General features: G+C 40.9%; 1 protein-coding gene and 1 long non-coding RNA gene across 9 annotated transcripts in view; one reads left to right on the top strand and one right to left on the bottom strand.

Moving 5' to 3' along the window:
- Window positions 1-16,369, bottom strand: part of LOC108494441 — a 64,509-nt gene that overhangs the window by 13,180 nt on the left and 34,960 nt on the right. Inside the window, exon 4 of one of the 2 annotated variants that reach the window (XR_001873845.1) lies at window positions 13,750-14,248. The exons of the other annotated variant lie outside the window; for it this stretch is intronic. This is a non-coding gene — a long non-coding RNA (uncharacterized LOC108494441). Of the gene's footprint in view, window positions 1-13,749; window positions 14,249-16,369 lie in introns of those variants that run through there. 2 annotated transcript variants of the gene reach the window in all.
- Window positions 1-16,369, top strand: part of MKL2 (MKL1/myocardin like 2) — a 71,259-nt gene that overhangs the window by 23,646 nt on the left and 31,244 nt on the right. Inside the window, exon 1 of one of the 7 annotated variants that reach the window (XM_017809018.1) lies at window positions 6,918-7,286. The exons of the other annotated variants lie outside the window; for them this stretch is intronic. Coding sequence (XP_017664507.1) covers window positions 7,166-7,286 — 121 coding nt within the window. The 5' untranslated portion in view covers window positions 6,918-7,165. Of the gene's footprint in view, window positions 1-6,917; window positions 7,287-16,369 lie in introns of those variants that run through there. 7 annotated transcript variants of the gene reach the window in all.

Raw genomic sequence — 16,369 nt, 5'->3', positions numbered from 1 at the left:
TTGAACTGCAAGTTTGATATTAGGGAATCAAGTGGGATTTGGGACATTCTCCTTGCATCTGTGCAGGACAGGTTTTTCTCCTCTTCTTTAAGATCAGCTATAATGTCTGTTTTTTCCTTTCATAATGATACAAAGGTTACTGTGCTTAGAATTTATTTTCTTGAGAGAGCTGGGAGAGAGACAGTGTAGAGAAGATGGCTGGAGTGGGAAGACTAGAGAACAACAAATGGAAAACTTAGTTCTGATTAAAGTAGTAGATTGGCACAGATGATAATTGGAAATGTCATCTTAAATTCAGCAGTTTCATAGTCACTAAGCTGAAAGCAGTGAGAGCTGGGAAGCAGCATGCAGATATTCTGATTAACTACACACCCCCCCAAGTACAGCAAACCAGCCAAAAAAACCCAACGAAACCAAACCTCAGTCTAAGTATATTCTGGAAGACCTATCTAAATAGAGAAGTATACAACTTATATAAGTTTACAATAGAAATGTGTGTGCCTGTATATAGTGTAGTGTATAAATAATGTGTGTTTAGAATGGTTGCCCAAGGAGGTTGTGGAATCTCCATCCATGGAGATGTAAAAAATCTTGACTGGGCAGTGTCCTGGGCAGCCTGTCCAGCTGACCCTGCTCCAGCAGGGGTTGGGCCAGGTGATGTCAAGAGGTTGCTTCCAACCTCTTGATTTCAACCTGCTTCAAGGTTTTAATAGTCCTTGAAATGTCCAATGCAAATAGTCTACTAAAAAATCCTTTGTAAGAACACACAGCATAATACAATTGATATATATTTGTCTCTGTGTTTTGTGGTTTGTTGGGAAGTTTGGTTTTGGATGTCTGTAGGAAAAACAAATGTGTTTTAATGTGTGGACTCTTTTGGTCTCCTGTAAATGTGAATGTTGTCCTGTCCTGCAAGAGATGAGAGTGCAAACGGAGTAGGTACTGATTTCCCAGTAAGTCTGTCTTTGTCATTGGTACTGCCAGTTCCCACAATCCTAGCATTCCCAGGGCATCAGTCAGTGTCTACAAGGAACAATTTTCAAATATTAAAGCATGTGAAAAGACATACAGGCCAAAACTCAGAGATCTCTAGGGACTGTGACCTCTTAAATGGAATATATTCTGACATTTTCACAGGCTACATGAAAGAATTCCAGCAGGGTCATTCCATTTGGTAAACTTCTAAACAAACATTCCATCATTTTAGTTTGATTTATAGATATTATTTTTTTAATTATCTGCTTATTGTGAAGAGATTAACATGGGAGACATGACCTGTGACAGACTCAATTTAAGGCATCTGGTATATATGAAAAGATCCTGTTTGAGAGCTTGGCGTTTGAGTGATTACAGGAGATACAGAAAGTATGTTTTCCTTTAAAGAGATCACTTGATCAAACTGTCTGATTCTGGCCTTTTTTCCTTGAAATTCCTTGTGCATAACTAAATGCATAGCTAGAAAAGAATGTTAATTTTTAAATTCCACTGTATAATTGTTTCAAATTGTTAGAACTAAATCATCCTTGGAAATGTTATTGTTGAAGTGTCAGCTTGTGATAGAGGCACTACAAGAAGGTAACACAGTGCAAACAGAACTGGTAAATGGTGTGCAGTACTTTTATATGCACCTTTTGCAAATCATGGTGGATGACTAAATACTGTCCTTTAAAGAATTTATATGTGTGCAGTTAATTGTATATAGGTATAGTAAAACATATATAAAATACATATTTTTATGCATTTTATATATATACTTTAAAAATCCTTATTAATTTAGATGTGCGAGACCAAATGGAAGGTAACTTTCATTTAAGCAGTGAGCTCTGCCAACATATGTCCTCCCCTAAAAGGAATTTGTGTGGGTTTTAGTGGGAGAAGTAGAACATCCAGACTTATAAATTTGACATCACTATAAGTGTTTGGAATTTTTCTGGGAAGAGTGACTGAGGTAGATGGTGACCATAATTTGGGTTGTTTGGGTCTCTGTTACAATAACAGTGGAGAATATAGGCAGAACAAAACCCCCAGAACAAAACCCCTTGAGTTAACAATTTGAGGTAACAGTCTCACTGTTTAAAGAATTAATAGAATAAATGATAATAATGAATGTATATGATATAATAATTAACATTTTAGTTTGTGTAGTCAGTGCACTACTTTCCCACGTGAAGAAACCTGCACCATGATCAAGGACTAGATTATCCTAACACAGTATAAAGGACCAAGGAATTCATCACAGTGTATGTAAAGCCAAGGTGAAAGAGGTATTTGAGTAATTAAACTTTTATTCCCGCTGTAAAATGTTACTGTGGTAGTGAAAGAGTTTAAATCCCTAAGGGGGTTCTGTTTGGTTTTGTTTTTCTTTTTAATGGGATTGCAAGGGAATGAGCTCCATATGATGAGAAGAGTTGGAATGTACTGTTAAAGCAGTTGTTGCTTAGTTACTTCATGTTTAACGAGGCTGGGAAGTGGCTCCCAGTGATCTCACCCAGCTCAGCGCCGATACTGGGGGAGATAACGGGGCTGTTCTCAGGGCACACAGGCACTGGCAAGGGGAAGATGCTGCTGCATTGTTTCCTCCTGGACTTTGGGGCTTTGGTGAAAGTCTGTTAGACACTTCACCTTTTAAATGACACTCTTCCCATAAGCTGAAGGTTTGCAGAACACTTAAGTCTGTGTTGGAGAAGAATGGGAGCAACAAACAGTGATGACCTTAGATGAAAAGCAGAGGTTTATGAAAAACTGGTGCAACACAGTGCATTGAATGAGATGTTAGTGGATCCTGCTTTATGGAGCTGACATTCCATTCTGAGGCTCTTTTTCTGCCTTTCACCCACTTGTATACAATATATACAAGTTAAATAAACTGAAATTCAAATGAGAGGTACTTGCATCTGAAGGTGATGCAAATTCTAACAGATTTAACTTGCATAGGAATATAAAGCTTGTTGTATATTGTCACTTCAGTGTCTGGTTTTGATACACTGAGGTTGTTTGTAATTGGTTTAAACCTGTAGTTGAAAAATACAACATGCATGACTTCAGATTTTTCTTTCAGCTGAAAGAAATGTTTTGTTGTTTGATAGAAACTGGTCTTTGAGCCACAGTTTTGTTTCTGGCTCACTATAGGTTTCTGTATGATCCTCAGAGTCATTTTGCTATTTGTACTGGTAAAAATAGCTCTTTTGAAACAGGTACATGTTCAAATCAGAGAGGCTTTATGTCCAGTGTTTACTTTTGAAATTAGTAGTTCTTTTTATTACAAAACCTTCTTTATTTAAATGCAGTCAGCAGCAGAAAGAGAAGATGAAAATTTTGCAATTTTAAGGGGGTTTTGACTGTTTTTTATCAATGCCACTGATTTCAAATGAAAATCCAAATTCCACCTGCCTTTAAGAAATTGAACACAAAAGCATTGGACCTGTTTTATATTTCATATTTCACGGGTTGTGTTCTATTAACTATATTACTGCTAAAATAAAGAGTAGTCAAAGAACAAACAAGTTGCTCTTGTTTCCCTAATACTTATTCTAGAGGATTTTTTGCTGTAGGCCAAAATGAGTAATTTGAATAAAAAAGTAGGAAGTTTCCACCTGTGAAGTCTTTCACCATTTCGTGTAAGATAAATGCAGAATCGGCCTCCTTTAAAACCAACAGCCAAAGTAACTGGAGTACAAAGCAGTTTTATCTGTCAAAACAGTGACCTTCAAGGCCAAAGATACTGCCCAAACATAGGAAGTGTGTTTAATGTATCAGTGTGTGGGGGTGGCTGATGACAGGGCTCCTGCTCTTTTGTAAGAGCTTAAAAAATGACTCTCAGATGTGAGCGTGCATCAGTCCGTGTGAGCAGGAGGTGTGGGGCTGCTGCAGGCACAGGGAAGAACAAGTGAAGCCTTCGAGGGGAGTTCCAAACTCAGTTCACTGGGGGGACCTGCTGCTGACACTCTGAACAGCTGGGTGTTGGTGGATTTGAACATGTGAACGGGGTTTCTGTGCCGTCCAGTCCTTAGGAAGTCAGTGGTAGGAACATGCACTTTTCCCACGTTTCAGTGCTGCAGGTACAGCTGAGGAGCAGCAGCTGGGAGGTGCCCCCAGGTGCCTGTGAAACTGTCTCAGAATTTGGGGCTTTTCTAACAGAGATGTTGAGACCTGGTGATTAGTTTTTCTTTGAAGCCATATCACTAAAATAGTAGAACTATACTGTTGGTCACTCAAGTAACCAGTATATCCAAATTATCAGTTGAACTTGGTTTAATGTATATTCAGGACTGCTGGGAAAACAAGAGATTGTTGGAATAGGAGTGGATTTTTTTCATTATATGTGGGATAAATGTTCTTCATGCAGAGATTTAAGAGAAACTTTTCCCTGAGCACAATATCCAGATATTCTCAATATTCACATTATAACTGAATCTGAACCAAAACTATTTTCTTCTTCCAAGGTATCTTTTCTTCATCTTAATTTATTCTGTCTGTCCCCACCCAGCTAGTCAATATTCTATAGCATTTATTGGCAATTGCAGTGTGTGGTTACATGAAAAATACACAGTGTCATTTTGACCATTCCTCTCTCCTAGTCTGGACAAGAACTTCTGCATTCTTATTTTCCATAAATTCTGTCATTCCTGCCTTTCTTAGTAAAGTTCTTTGCAAATTACTGGTGAGATTTTGACCAGACTTCTTAAAGGTCTTTTAAAATATTCATCTGTATGTTAAGCTTATATTGAACTAAGAGGTGAACTTGAAGCAAAATATTAGGCATAACTCCAAGTGGCTGAAGCATAAGCACATTCATCTGCTGTGGGATGGGTTCCCTGGAAAAGGGGGAGGAATTGGATAGCAGGAACTCCCTGCTGCTAAAGCTCATCTTTCTGAGCAAGAGAAACGTTCATGAAGGCTTGAACTGCTCCTACCCAAGTGCTGTGCCTGTGTATCAGCACTCACCTGAGCACTGGACACTCTCAATTATATAAAGCACTATAAACAGATAGGAAAGGATAGCACTACCTTTGGAAATATGACATTTGACTCTTTGGGTTCTTCCCACACTTCCTCATTACTACATTGAATTTTTTAAATGTCAAAATACTCTGTTTTCTGAAACATTGTGAAATCAGTTCAGACCAAAGTACCAGTTTTTCAGTAGGTGTGTGAAGTGCACTGTACCCTTCCCATAAAACAATTTCTGCTGTTATATATTGTTACACTGCTAGAATATAATTCATCCATCCAAACAGGTAACTTCTCTCTTGGTATAAGAAAAATGTGGAGTAATGCGGTACATCCATAACTGTGTGGGATTCTGTTCATTGTCTGCGTCAGATTTTAATGGGGATTTTGTAAGCAGTGTGTGTTTGTATTCTGTTAGTCTGAGTTTTTATTTTCTGAATGTGTGGAGTTTCTCACACATTTCGTTTCTTATGCACAGTAAGTGTTCAGCTGCAGGCAGTGAGGGAGTGCATTTGATTTATGGACTTCTTCCACAGTATTTTTTCCTCTGTTCAGTAAAAATCAGTGCAAAAGCAATGGCACTGGAACAGCCTGTAGTTGGTATTTAAGCAAAACCTAATTTGAGCTGATAATTTTTATATAAATGATGTGCAGACAACAAATCTTCAGGCTGGGAGAGTGACCTCAAATCATTCATGCTGCAAAGTTTTCCTTTTGCCTGTATTGTCAGCTCCTTGCATGTCAAGAAGCTGATAAAGCCTGCTGAGCTCACGCCTCCTCTGAGCAGATCTAGGTCTCCCTTCTCCAGCAGTAGGAAAACAGGGAGAGGCTTCCAAACCCTGCTGGCTGTGTCAGGCAGCTTCACACCCCGTGGTATCAGTTGCTTGCCCGGGAGTGACCGTCAAGGTGAAGAGTCGGCGCTCAGTGATTGTTGTGTACAAAGATCCCCAGAGGCAAAAAATGGTTTTCTTTCTAGTTTCCACTTCTAAAAATTCTCTGTCGGGGGTTTGTAATTGTGTGTAGATGTGTTGAAATCTGATTCTATGCAAGTGAAACAGTTTTTCTGATGGGATATGTCCTTTATAATTTCTGGCTGAAAGATTTAAAATATGAAGTAGGGGTGTGAAAAATACATGCAGCTATGGGGGTTTTAGGTTGGAGGCAAAATACACCTGCTGGAGTTACTTGTTGACATGTAGTGACTACTTAACATTATGTACAGCTTATTTTCTCTAAGTACATGAAATTAAATGCAAACTCGTTTGCTGTTCCCTCATGGCCAGTGCCAGATAATTAGAGGGGATCCATTTCCCTGAAATCTTCCAGGTTGACACTGAAGTTGATGACTCATGTACGATAAATGGGATATGCTGGAGAGAATGGCAGATCAGAAGCTGTGGGAGGAAGTACTCCCCAAACTGCTGGGAATAATGAGATGTGTAACTAATGCGAAGAGGAAAGTAATAAAGTACTTGGAGTTTAGGTATTTACAGCAAGGAACAGAATCTCTCACACTGCAAGGAAAGGCATGGAAATAATCCCTGGTTTTCCCAGTTACCTCTGCTAGATAAATGTCTCTGAAACAAGACGTGGGGCTGGGGTGGGTGGGAGGGTTCCTTCCCATAACTTTTCCAAATGCCAGCGCGCAGCTTTGGTTCCTGGTGAAACCCAATGAGCGGTGACTGCGCCGGGCGGGCAGGGATGAAGGATTTCTGCTGCCTGCGGCGGGAGAGGGGGAAGGGAGAGGGAAGGGGAAAGGGAAAGAGTCCTCAGCAGCAGTTTGTCTTGGGCAGCAGCGAATGCTGCTCCTTCAGCAACTGCTGGATTTATTTTTAACCGCTTGAGTCATTCTTTGTCAGATGATTGACCACCGAGCTGCACGGTGGAACACGAATGGGCAGGGGCAACCAGCGGAACCAAAGGAAAAGGGGGAGTGGTTGTCTGGGAAGAGAGGTGGGATTTGGGAGTTGTGCTTCACATGCTCCGTGCCTGCTGTGTGAGTGAGTTCAGCTCCAGAGCCGGCAGCGAGCGGGGGCAGCCTGGAAAGGGAAAGGGAGAGGGAAGGATGGAGGCTGCGCTGGGCTGCACCGCGGCGGGAGAGCCCCTTCCATAGGCACGGCACTGGGAGCGCTGCTTGGGACGGCAGGGACCGCCTGGCCACAAAGGCATATTTTTTTTCCTGTGTTGGATGTTGCCATTCTAAAGGATTCTCATCATGATCGATAGCTCCAAGAAACAGCAGCAGGGCTTTTCCGAGATTTTATCCGCAGGAGATCTTAAGCCACTGAAGGAGAAGGAATGCCTTGAGGTGAACAGCCAGAAAACCCTCAAGGAAGGTCAGTCACTTGCTGGTTGGGGACACAGAATGCAGAACTCCTGGGCAGATCCAGCATGTGTGGTGTGATGCTCTAGGTCAGGCAGAATTTTTGTACGTGAAGTAAGGTATTGTTTTCCCTCTAAAAAAAATAAATCTAAAAGCTACATTTAAATTTTACCTAAGACTATTAAAATAACAATGATGATACTCGATAGAAATGTGGTATGAAGAAAAATGAGGGATTAAGTAAGATACTTTTCAGAGTATCATTTAGTGCCAAATTAATGAAGTACTCTGAAATTGTCCTGTAAATATTGCACAAAATGCTTCAAAATGCCACAATTGAAATAAATGCCATTAAATATGACATGTCAAAATAAAACCCCACAAACCTTTAGTATCAGACATATTACTACCTCATTTTCAACAGTGCTTTTCTCAGCTCCTGTCTTTCTTTGGAATTCTCTTCTCCCCTCACACTTTGAATTAGATTTGACTGCTTTTGAAATGCATGGTTTTCAAGCCACATTATATCATCTTAAGTGATTGGATTTAGACTGGCTATTAAACTGATACAATGCACAGGCATTAGTTTGTAAAATAGCAATAGTCTGAGAATATTTGGAGCATTATTTAGAGCCGACAAATAGTAGTGTTTGAGATTCACTGTAAGTGGTATTTGTTAGGCAGATTTGTTAATGCTGCTGAGACAGGGAAATGGGGGTTTCTTCCAGCTGGCCTGGGAGAAGGAGGAGACCTCTGGAGGTCCCTGCCAGCCCTGCCCAGAGCAGGCTGGGGACTGGTGTGAGTTACACACCGGGGTGCTGCAGCTCTGGGCTCAACCTCCAGCTTCTCAGCCACACACACACTGGATGTGGAGTAGACAAAATCCCTGCTTTCCTTTACAGCACTCTGCCTTGGCTTTTCCTCCAGATACCTCAGGATTGTTTGGTGATTCAGAGATTTCGTCCTTGGTGTTGTGGCAAGACTGCTGCATGAGATCATGCCTTTCTCAGAATTTAAATGCTGGGTTTGTTTTGGGGTTTTGTTCATTTATTTTTAAATTTGTACCTTAATAATGTCTGCAGTAGCAAAAAGATAGCCCATATTCATTATTAAATTCAGTACCTGACAGTTGAGTTTAAAAACCCCATTAGTTAGCTCTGAGTTGGAGCTAGAGAAAATGCTGGGTTTATGTAATGTACTGACACCAAAGGTCTGTTGTTGATAGAAAGATAAGAAGTTGAGTGTTGCTGCCTGTGGCAGTGGCTGAGAGCAGAGCAGTTCTGCTTCCTTTGCAGCAGGAAAGTACTGACTGGAAGACAGGGATTGAAAGAAAGGGCCACCAGTGGCTGCTTTTTCGTGGTGTTTTTGCCTTGCAGCTCCAACCAGACCCAGGTAAAGCTGCTGCTGCTGCCTCTGAGGCTCTGGGGGCAACAGCAAGGAAGAACGGAATGAGGGAGCTGAGAGGGACAGAGGAGTGAGGGGACTGATGGGGACAAACCAAAACCTATCCAAGCTGAGCTACTGAGAAATAAAGGGGAGAAAAACATGGAAAAAACTAATATGTGGGTAGTGTAGGTGGGCTAATGAGTAACCACGGTAATAATGATCCTCAGTCATCTTTGAGCACGTCAGTTATGTAGAAGGTGGATGAAAGGATGTACATTCCAATAATGATGGTCTGTCAGAGTAGTGAAAACCCTGCAATTATGGGACACTCTTCCAGTCTAAAATAATGAATATTTTAGAGCTTAAATTATTCGGTGCATAAAAGAAGATATAACTGTTTTCCACAGTCACTCTCTTTGCTTCCTTTTCTCTGTTTTAGTACCTGCTCTCCATTTTCACTTTCCCCCGGTGAATGTTGCTCATCCTTTTATCTCCCTGAAGTTTGGTAACATAATGATTAAAATAATAAACCTCTTTTTGAGAGTTTGATTGACTACAGGATCTCCTCTTCCAGCCTTCCCTCCTTCTAAAGCTTAGAAAAACAAGCATTTTCTGTCTTGTAGTATATAGAATGAATCATTGAAAACATTCCAAATCTGCTTGATTTGCATCTAGAGAGACTAAAACAGAGCTTCACCTTTTCACTTTATAGTGTTATGAAATATGTAGTTCAGGTATTTTATAGACTTTTAAAAATTCAATTGCAGTTGTTAATTTAATCCTATTTAAATAATACTGCAGATGACATTTTACTTTAAAAAAATTACAAATTGCTTATTTTACAGAAGAGTATATTCTAAATTAACTTGTGCCATTCTGTCTCGGTTTTTTTCCCTCCTCCTCTTTCCTCCTTTAGTTCAAATGATGTGGCTGGTTTTGCCACCTGAATCATCAAATGTTTTTTTTTTTTGTTAGACACAAAAATACTTAAAAATACCACATGGAAATGGTTAAACCTGCAAAAATTAAAAATGTAATTCTGTTGGCAAACCCAGGTGAAGTATGTAGAGATCCAGTAATTCAGAAGGTGCCTTTGTTTCATAATCTGTTTTGCAAAGGTTTGATAAACCTAAAAATCCTGAGATAGTACAGGGCTTGTTTCAGCAGTGAGTACCTTCAGAGATTTGTTGGGTGCAGAGCGTTTTTTACTTCCTATTTCTGTATAAGGAAAGAGGCTTTTGCTGGAAACAAAAACCCCAGGAGTGTCTTCAGCAAATTATTATTAAGGGCACTGGCAGGTTAGATTACAAGGATGAATTTTTTCCTTTGCTTAGGCTAATGATGCACATTAAAGCATCCTGTAGCATGGGAGGAAATCCTCTTAATTACCCTACTTTCTTGTAAATGTTATTGTTGCATATTGTCTGTTCTGTGAAAAGAGTTCTTACTTTCATCTGTTTTATCAGAATCACCTTTTGTATGAGCAAGGAGCAGAAATAGTTTTTGTCCCCGAGGCCCCCACCCAGTGAGAACTCAACAGCTTTGCAGAAGGTGCTGAAGCAGTGACTGTGCCTCCTGTGGTGTCCTGGAGCAGTGTCAAGTAAGAACCAAAACATGTGGAAAGGTCAAGTGAAAAGCCTTCCATGAAGTCAGGCCATCACTGGGCACAGTCAGTGTCACCAGTGCCTCTGTGAGGAACTAGGAACAAATTCAGGCTGCAGAGGGAAAGATTCTTAACTGAGCAGTGCAGAGAGTCTTGTACCCTAAATTGCTTTAACATAAAGAGGGATGAGCTCCTGCAAGACCATGCAGAACTCTTGAAGACATAGTATTAAATTGGTGCATCAAATCAGTGTGGTGCTGCCTTAGGTGGGATTCAAAAGGACAATGAATCCCAGTTTGTTTGCACCATATTTTTCATGTAATGATCTTGGCTTCAAAGTCACTAATTGCCTACCAACTACTTTAAAGGAAAAAAAAAGACTAACCAGGAAGGAAATTTTCTTTCCACCTTGAAACATAATTTCTTTCCTGGATTTGTTTTGCATTTTAAATTTACTGTTTTGTGAGGAACTGGAGACTGGCAAGTGCTGGAAACAGGATACAGGGTGGAATGAGTGGATTTCTCAGGTGTGCACTGGAATTGTGTTCACGCTGTCTGGTTAACAGATTACCAGGTGTAGTCAGGAAGGATTTCTTCCCTTCATCCCTTGCAATCAAATCCATACTGCATGGCAATTGTTTATTCAACAGACTTCCTGCTATTGCTGGTGTGATGAATGCTGATGATACTCTTGACCTCTCCTACGGTGGCATGTCAGACTTACAGATTCTGCTGTTGGTTTGTTGGTTTTGGTTGGTTGGTTTAGATTTTTTATAAAGAAAAAGCTTTTAAGTTGTATTATCTGGTGTTTAGAGGTGTTTTTATGACCCCTTATCAGTGGCAGTCATTCAGGTATGTTTCTTGAGACATAGATAATGAAAAAAATACTGGAGGAAAAAAAGTATTCCTGTCATCTTATTTAATAAAGGAGGCACTGTAAGTTCAGTGTCATGATCTTCTGAGGCTGTGTTAAAATCTACCATAAGCAGTGTCTTTAATGTCAGTGGGATAATTGTATGTCTTAAAAGTAAAGCACCACTTATTCCACAAAATTTTCTTCTTCAGTGTAGCACTTAAATAATAAATATGTTGTAATACCATTATAATAAAGAGAAGCTGAAATACATCAATAAACCAAGACCACGATGGATTCATCTGATAGTGTGTGTAATCTTGTACAGTTAGAAGATACTTGGCTAACCAAGAGTTTAAAGAAAACTTGCTATGGCAATGACAAGATTTCTTGAGGGTTTTATAAAAGGTCAGGATTAAGTCTGCTGCTGCCAGAAGTAGGTGTAGTCTCACCCAGCCCTGCCCTGCTTCCTGCCAGCTCCTTTCTTGCTGGCCTTAGTAACTGTGCAGCCCCAGAGTGAGAGGGCTCAGGGAGCAGGTATTACTGGAGAGCACTTATTGCACAATGCTGCTTCTCATCCTGCCCAGAGCACTGCCCTGCAGTGCTGGTGCAGCAGGAGCAGCTGGGCCTGGAGGGAGGAAGTGACCACTGGCCTTTCTTCAGGAATCCTGGCTTAGATCATCCTGAGTTATGGAACCACATGAAACAAACCACTGTCTGCTTTGCTGCTCTGCTGGGGGCTTCTTCTTCCCCTCCCATCCAGCACCACATGTGTGTGCCTCAGCCTCTGCTGCCAGGGCTGGTTAATGCAGCAGCTTTGCCATCCCTGTGTGCAGTTGGACTCCTCCCCTGATTATCCCTGGGACTCTGGGGGTGTCTCTGGAGCAGAGCTGGCACAGGGCTGGTGCTCACTCCCATCCCGGTTTGCAGTCAGGCATCTCAGTGTAGATCCACCTTCCTCAGTGCTTTCAAATGATGGGGGATCACCTGAGTTGGAGAATCTGCTTGGGTCTGTGTTTTGTTTGCTGGCTCTGCTGTCCATTTTCCATGGGAATAGCATGGAAAATGGAGGGAGCTTGACTGGAAATCATGTCATCATTCGATGTAATAGACTCCAGATTATCACAAAGCAAGTCATAGTAGATGTAGAATTCTGACTCAAGTTCCATGAGTCCATTGACAGTACAGTTCTTGGCTGATAGTAGTATTTGAGGAAATGCAAATTATTTTTAAAGAATAACTTTTGCATTAAAAATCAGAAGATTGTACTTAGCAGAGGATTACTTGAAGATTTAGAAAATGTTGTTGTATACTCAAATTGTATACTAAAAGTATGCAATTTTCAAGAAATGGGAAATATAAGCTTTAGTTTATTCAGGCTTTTCACCCAAGGTGGTCATGATTTGTCTCGTTTTAAAGATGTAAACAGAATCGGGAAAAGTGTAGATTTTGCTTTTTAGATATATGTGGGTATCTCTGTATTCACCCCAGCAGACATCCCCGTAATTTGTTTGGAGGTTGTGTATGTTCTGGCTTGTTTCTAAGCAACATGTTCCATAGCAATAGGGTACAATACAGATTGTCCTATATCCCAGCCATTTCAGCCTCTCAGCTAATGATATTGTTACGCTTGATGTGTTTGTTTGAAGTGTTAAGTTTACATTTAGCTATCTCTCCCGTGGAGGTTTTCCTTTGCTCCTTTCAGAGGTCGGTGTTGTTGCTGGAGGTGGTTACACAGCATCATTACAGACCAGAGCTCCAAATGCCAGTGGTGTAATTTCAGAGATCTGGAGGGGCCTGCAGGGTTTCCCTCCAGAATTCTGAAGAGATGATGTGAAATGGCCCTCAGCAGTCTCGTCTCATGTACTTTACATTTATCCAGAACATTTCTAAGCTGCAATGAAAGTATGACTGAATAATTGCTTAAAGTGAGTCTGCAACAGAGCTGTTTCACTTGCCTTAATTATTTTGGGTATAGTCTTAGCAGCAAAATCACACATAAAATAGTGGGAAAAAGAACATAAAGTTATATGAAGATATGAAAGGTGGTTTGGGGTTTTTTTAATAAAAACCAGTACAATAAGTAAAATATTTCCTTTTTTAAATTATATCCTGGCATACATGGCGGTTTTGAAGACTAAACCCAGTATAACACATTCACTCACAATTAGATGATGTCTGATTTTTTTTTACAAGATTAATTGGTGATCAATTATTTTTGTTTTAAAATGGAGAGTGTTTAACATACTGTGTCACCATCTTCAGGTTGATGGGGAGTGAGTGCCACAATTTCAAATGCATTTGATCTTTAAAATGCTGTACAACTTACTTGGAATCACTTCCAACAAATTACAGGTAGCTAAATACTTTCATGGTTTTCCCTCTCCTTCCTTCCTTCTTTGACATGCCACATAAATGAAGTGAGCATTGTATTACCAAATTTCTGACTTTGCTCAAGTGGAACGTGTAGTGCCACGTGCAAGCCCCTACACTCCATACCCTTCCTGAAATGTGTGCCTTGCCTATCACCTGCTCTTTCTTTTACTTATTATACAGCACATTCCATTTACTAATTTTTTGTTTTATTCACAGAACAAATATTAGTGGAAAAGATTAACCATTTTTGTCTCAATCAAGCATTTAATAATTTGTTAAATAGAGTACCACACCTCATATAGAGCTGAGGGAGAAACAATCACAGCTCAGGAGAAAGCAAAACCTCTGTCTCTGGAAAATGACCTTAGTGTAAAGTTGTGCTGTTTAGAAAATATAACTGTTGAAGTGCAGGCAGACGGGGTTTGGGTGCAGGGGTAACACTGCAGGATGCACAGAAAGGCCTTGATACTCAAGTTGTGCTGCCCTGTGGGGCTGGGCTGCAGCTCTAATACAAAGCTGATGCTCAGAGCGCTCCTCGAGCCCACCTACGTGTGATGAAATGCTCTGTTCCACTTCCCTGCCCTCCTGCTGCTCGTACCCGTGTGTCAGCGTTGCGGTCCCGGTGCCAAATCCCTGGTTTGCAGTGACTCCAGAGGGTGGGATGGCAGAGCCCACCCCTGTTCTCTGTGCGAGCATCCGCTCCCTGCGCTGCAGCCTCAGCGGGCAGAGGTTCTGGCTGCAGAAAAGCTGCTTTAAGCTGGCAGGGAGAAATGGAGGCTTTCAGTGGAACAGCTCCTCATTTAAAGGAAACGGCCCTATTTCCAGCGCTGTTTCCATGGCAGCCAGCCTAGCAGCCGGCTCTGGAGTTCCTGCCGCTTGGAAATTTCCAAGGGGGTATGCGGGAATGTTGGACATGACATTTTCCCAATTTTACTTGCAGGTTTGAGGGTTTAAATAGCTAATATCCATTGGATTTAAACTTTGGAAGAAATAATGAGATGATTACATACGGAACATAAAAAAAAAATTTGGATGCATTGTTTTTCTTTTTGCTGCCATTTGAAAGAACTGGGTGATGAAGCCCTTCTCCTTCAGCCCTGTAATTGTGAAATGGCAACAGCTATTTGCTGTTTCATAGTACCTTCTATAAAAAGATAAAATCTGATTTTAAATTAATAGGTTAGTAATGAACTGTGTTAGATGTGGAATTACTAGTGCTGGAACTGTGCACAGCATGTGTTCTGGGTTTTTTCAAGACAAGAAGCAGTGGTGAAAGCTTGTCAATCAGCACAGATAGCACTGTTCCTGTAGGACAACTATCAATTTATTTTTGGCCTCTTTACATTCCAGTGCTTGTGATGATATAGGACTACTTTGAGACTGCTCTTCCATAGGATACACATTACAGATTTGTAACAGAGATCACTTGCTCAGCTTTGATAAAAGCTGTTTGTTGGAGGTGATGTAATAATACCCTTTATTTTCACTCATTCTGCTGTTCACACCGAGTGAGACGTGACTGGACACTCCTTTCCTGTCCTGCCTTTCCAAGGGGCTCGTACAGAACGTGATGTGTCTCCTGAAGTGTCTGTTTGCCAGTTTTCCTGCCCTCAGCCCCTTGTAGCCCTTCAGCAGGACATTGAGGAGCTGCTTGTTCTGGGTGTCCTTGATCCTGTGCCCCGTTAGGGCTCAGTGTGTGTGCCCTGAGCAGGACTGGCTGAGAACAAAAGCCATTGGCTTTATGAAAGTTGCTGCTTTACAGAAGCACAGCTGTGCATGATAAAGTGCCTCGGTTTACAGGTGACCTCTCCCTTTCCTACCACCATCTCTGTTCCCTGGCTCCTGGAGTGTTGATTCCCTGCTGTGCTGCCACTGGAGGAAGCTGTCAGAGTGGGAGCACCAGCCTCTGGTGCTCAGTTTTTTCAGCTGGTGAAAAATCCACACCTCCAGTGCAGTCACAAGACTTGTGCTGACTCTGAGAGTCAGATAACCAGATGTTCTTGCTGTGAGGAGGGATTATGCTTTCCTGTTTTGTCAGGAGGTATTAAGTAAGCTATCCAGGCTTTAATGATCATTTTATTGACTGAAGAAAACACTTGGAAATTTTGAAATCTCTTGGTGTTCAAGTGTTAAAATCATACCCTGACTTGAAAATGAAAAAGAACACCCGCCCTTCTCCCTCAGTCAAAACAGGAATTTGACTGACCTCTCTGTGCATGGCTTTTATTCAGAAGCAGTTCACAGACAGTTTTTAGAGCTGCAGTGGTGTGAAGGAGGAGTCCTGCCAGATAATGTGAAGTGCAAAATATTTGTACCATCTTTTAGCAACTAGATTTGCTCAGTGGTGTTAACACAGTCCTTCTTTTGCACATGCACTTGAAATAGGAGGAAGAGTATTGCTAATATTAACACTGTATTAACATATCTAAATATTTGTTAATTTGAGGCCTTTATTTCAGAGATCATCTTCTGTGATTTTAGATGTTATGTGGGTAACTGCCTGATTTTACAAGTGTAAAAGTGAGAGGTGAATTATCTGGCTACAAGCTGAATGGATTTACCCTGATAAGAACAATCTGTTAAACACAGTGTTGGAGTAAGTACCATTCCCAGGGGAACTTTGTAGTACCTGCACCTCATGTCTTTTGAATTCTCCCTTCCCCAGATTCTGTGCTGGCTTTTCTGTAAAGGGTTTTTTGAAATAAAGGGGAGGGGGAAGAAAAACTCTAAACCCACACTAGAACAAGTAGCAAAATACATATGTGTTATATTTGGATAATGCTTCAGTGGGTTTTAGATTTATTTTTTTTTTTGAAGCTGTGTCCCCCTGTCTCATCCATCCTTATTAGATTTACTGCTTTGTGTGTCACTGACTGTT

The sequence above is a fragment of the Lepidothrix coronata genome, unplaced genomic scaffold (assembly GCF_001604755.1).
Source record: "Lepidothrix coronata isolate B3197 unplaced genomic scaffold, Lepidothrix_coronata-1.0 Scaffold24, whole genome shotgun sequence".
Taxonomy (NCBI): Eukaryota; Metazoa; Chordata; class Aves; order Passeriformes; family Pipridae; genus Lepidothrix; species Lepidothrix coronata.
This window is presented reverse-complemented; position numbering and strand designations above follow the sequence as displayed.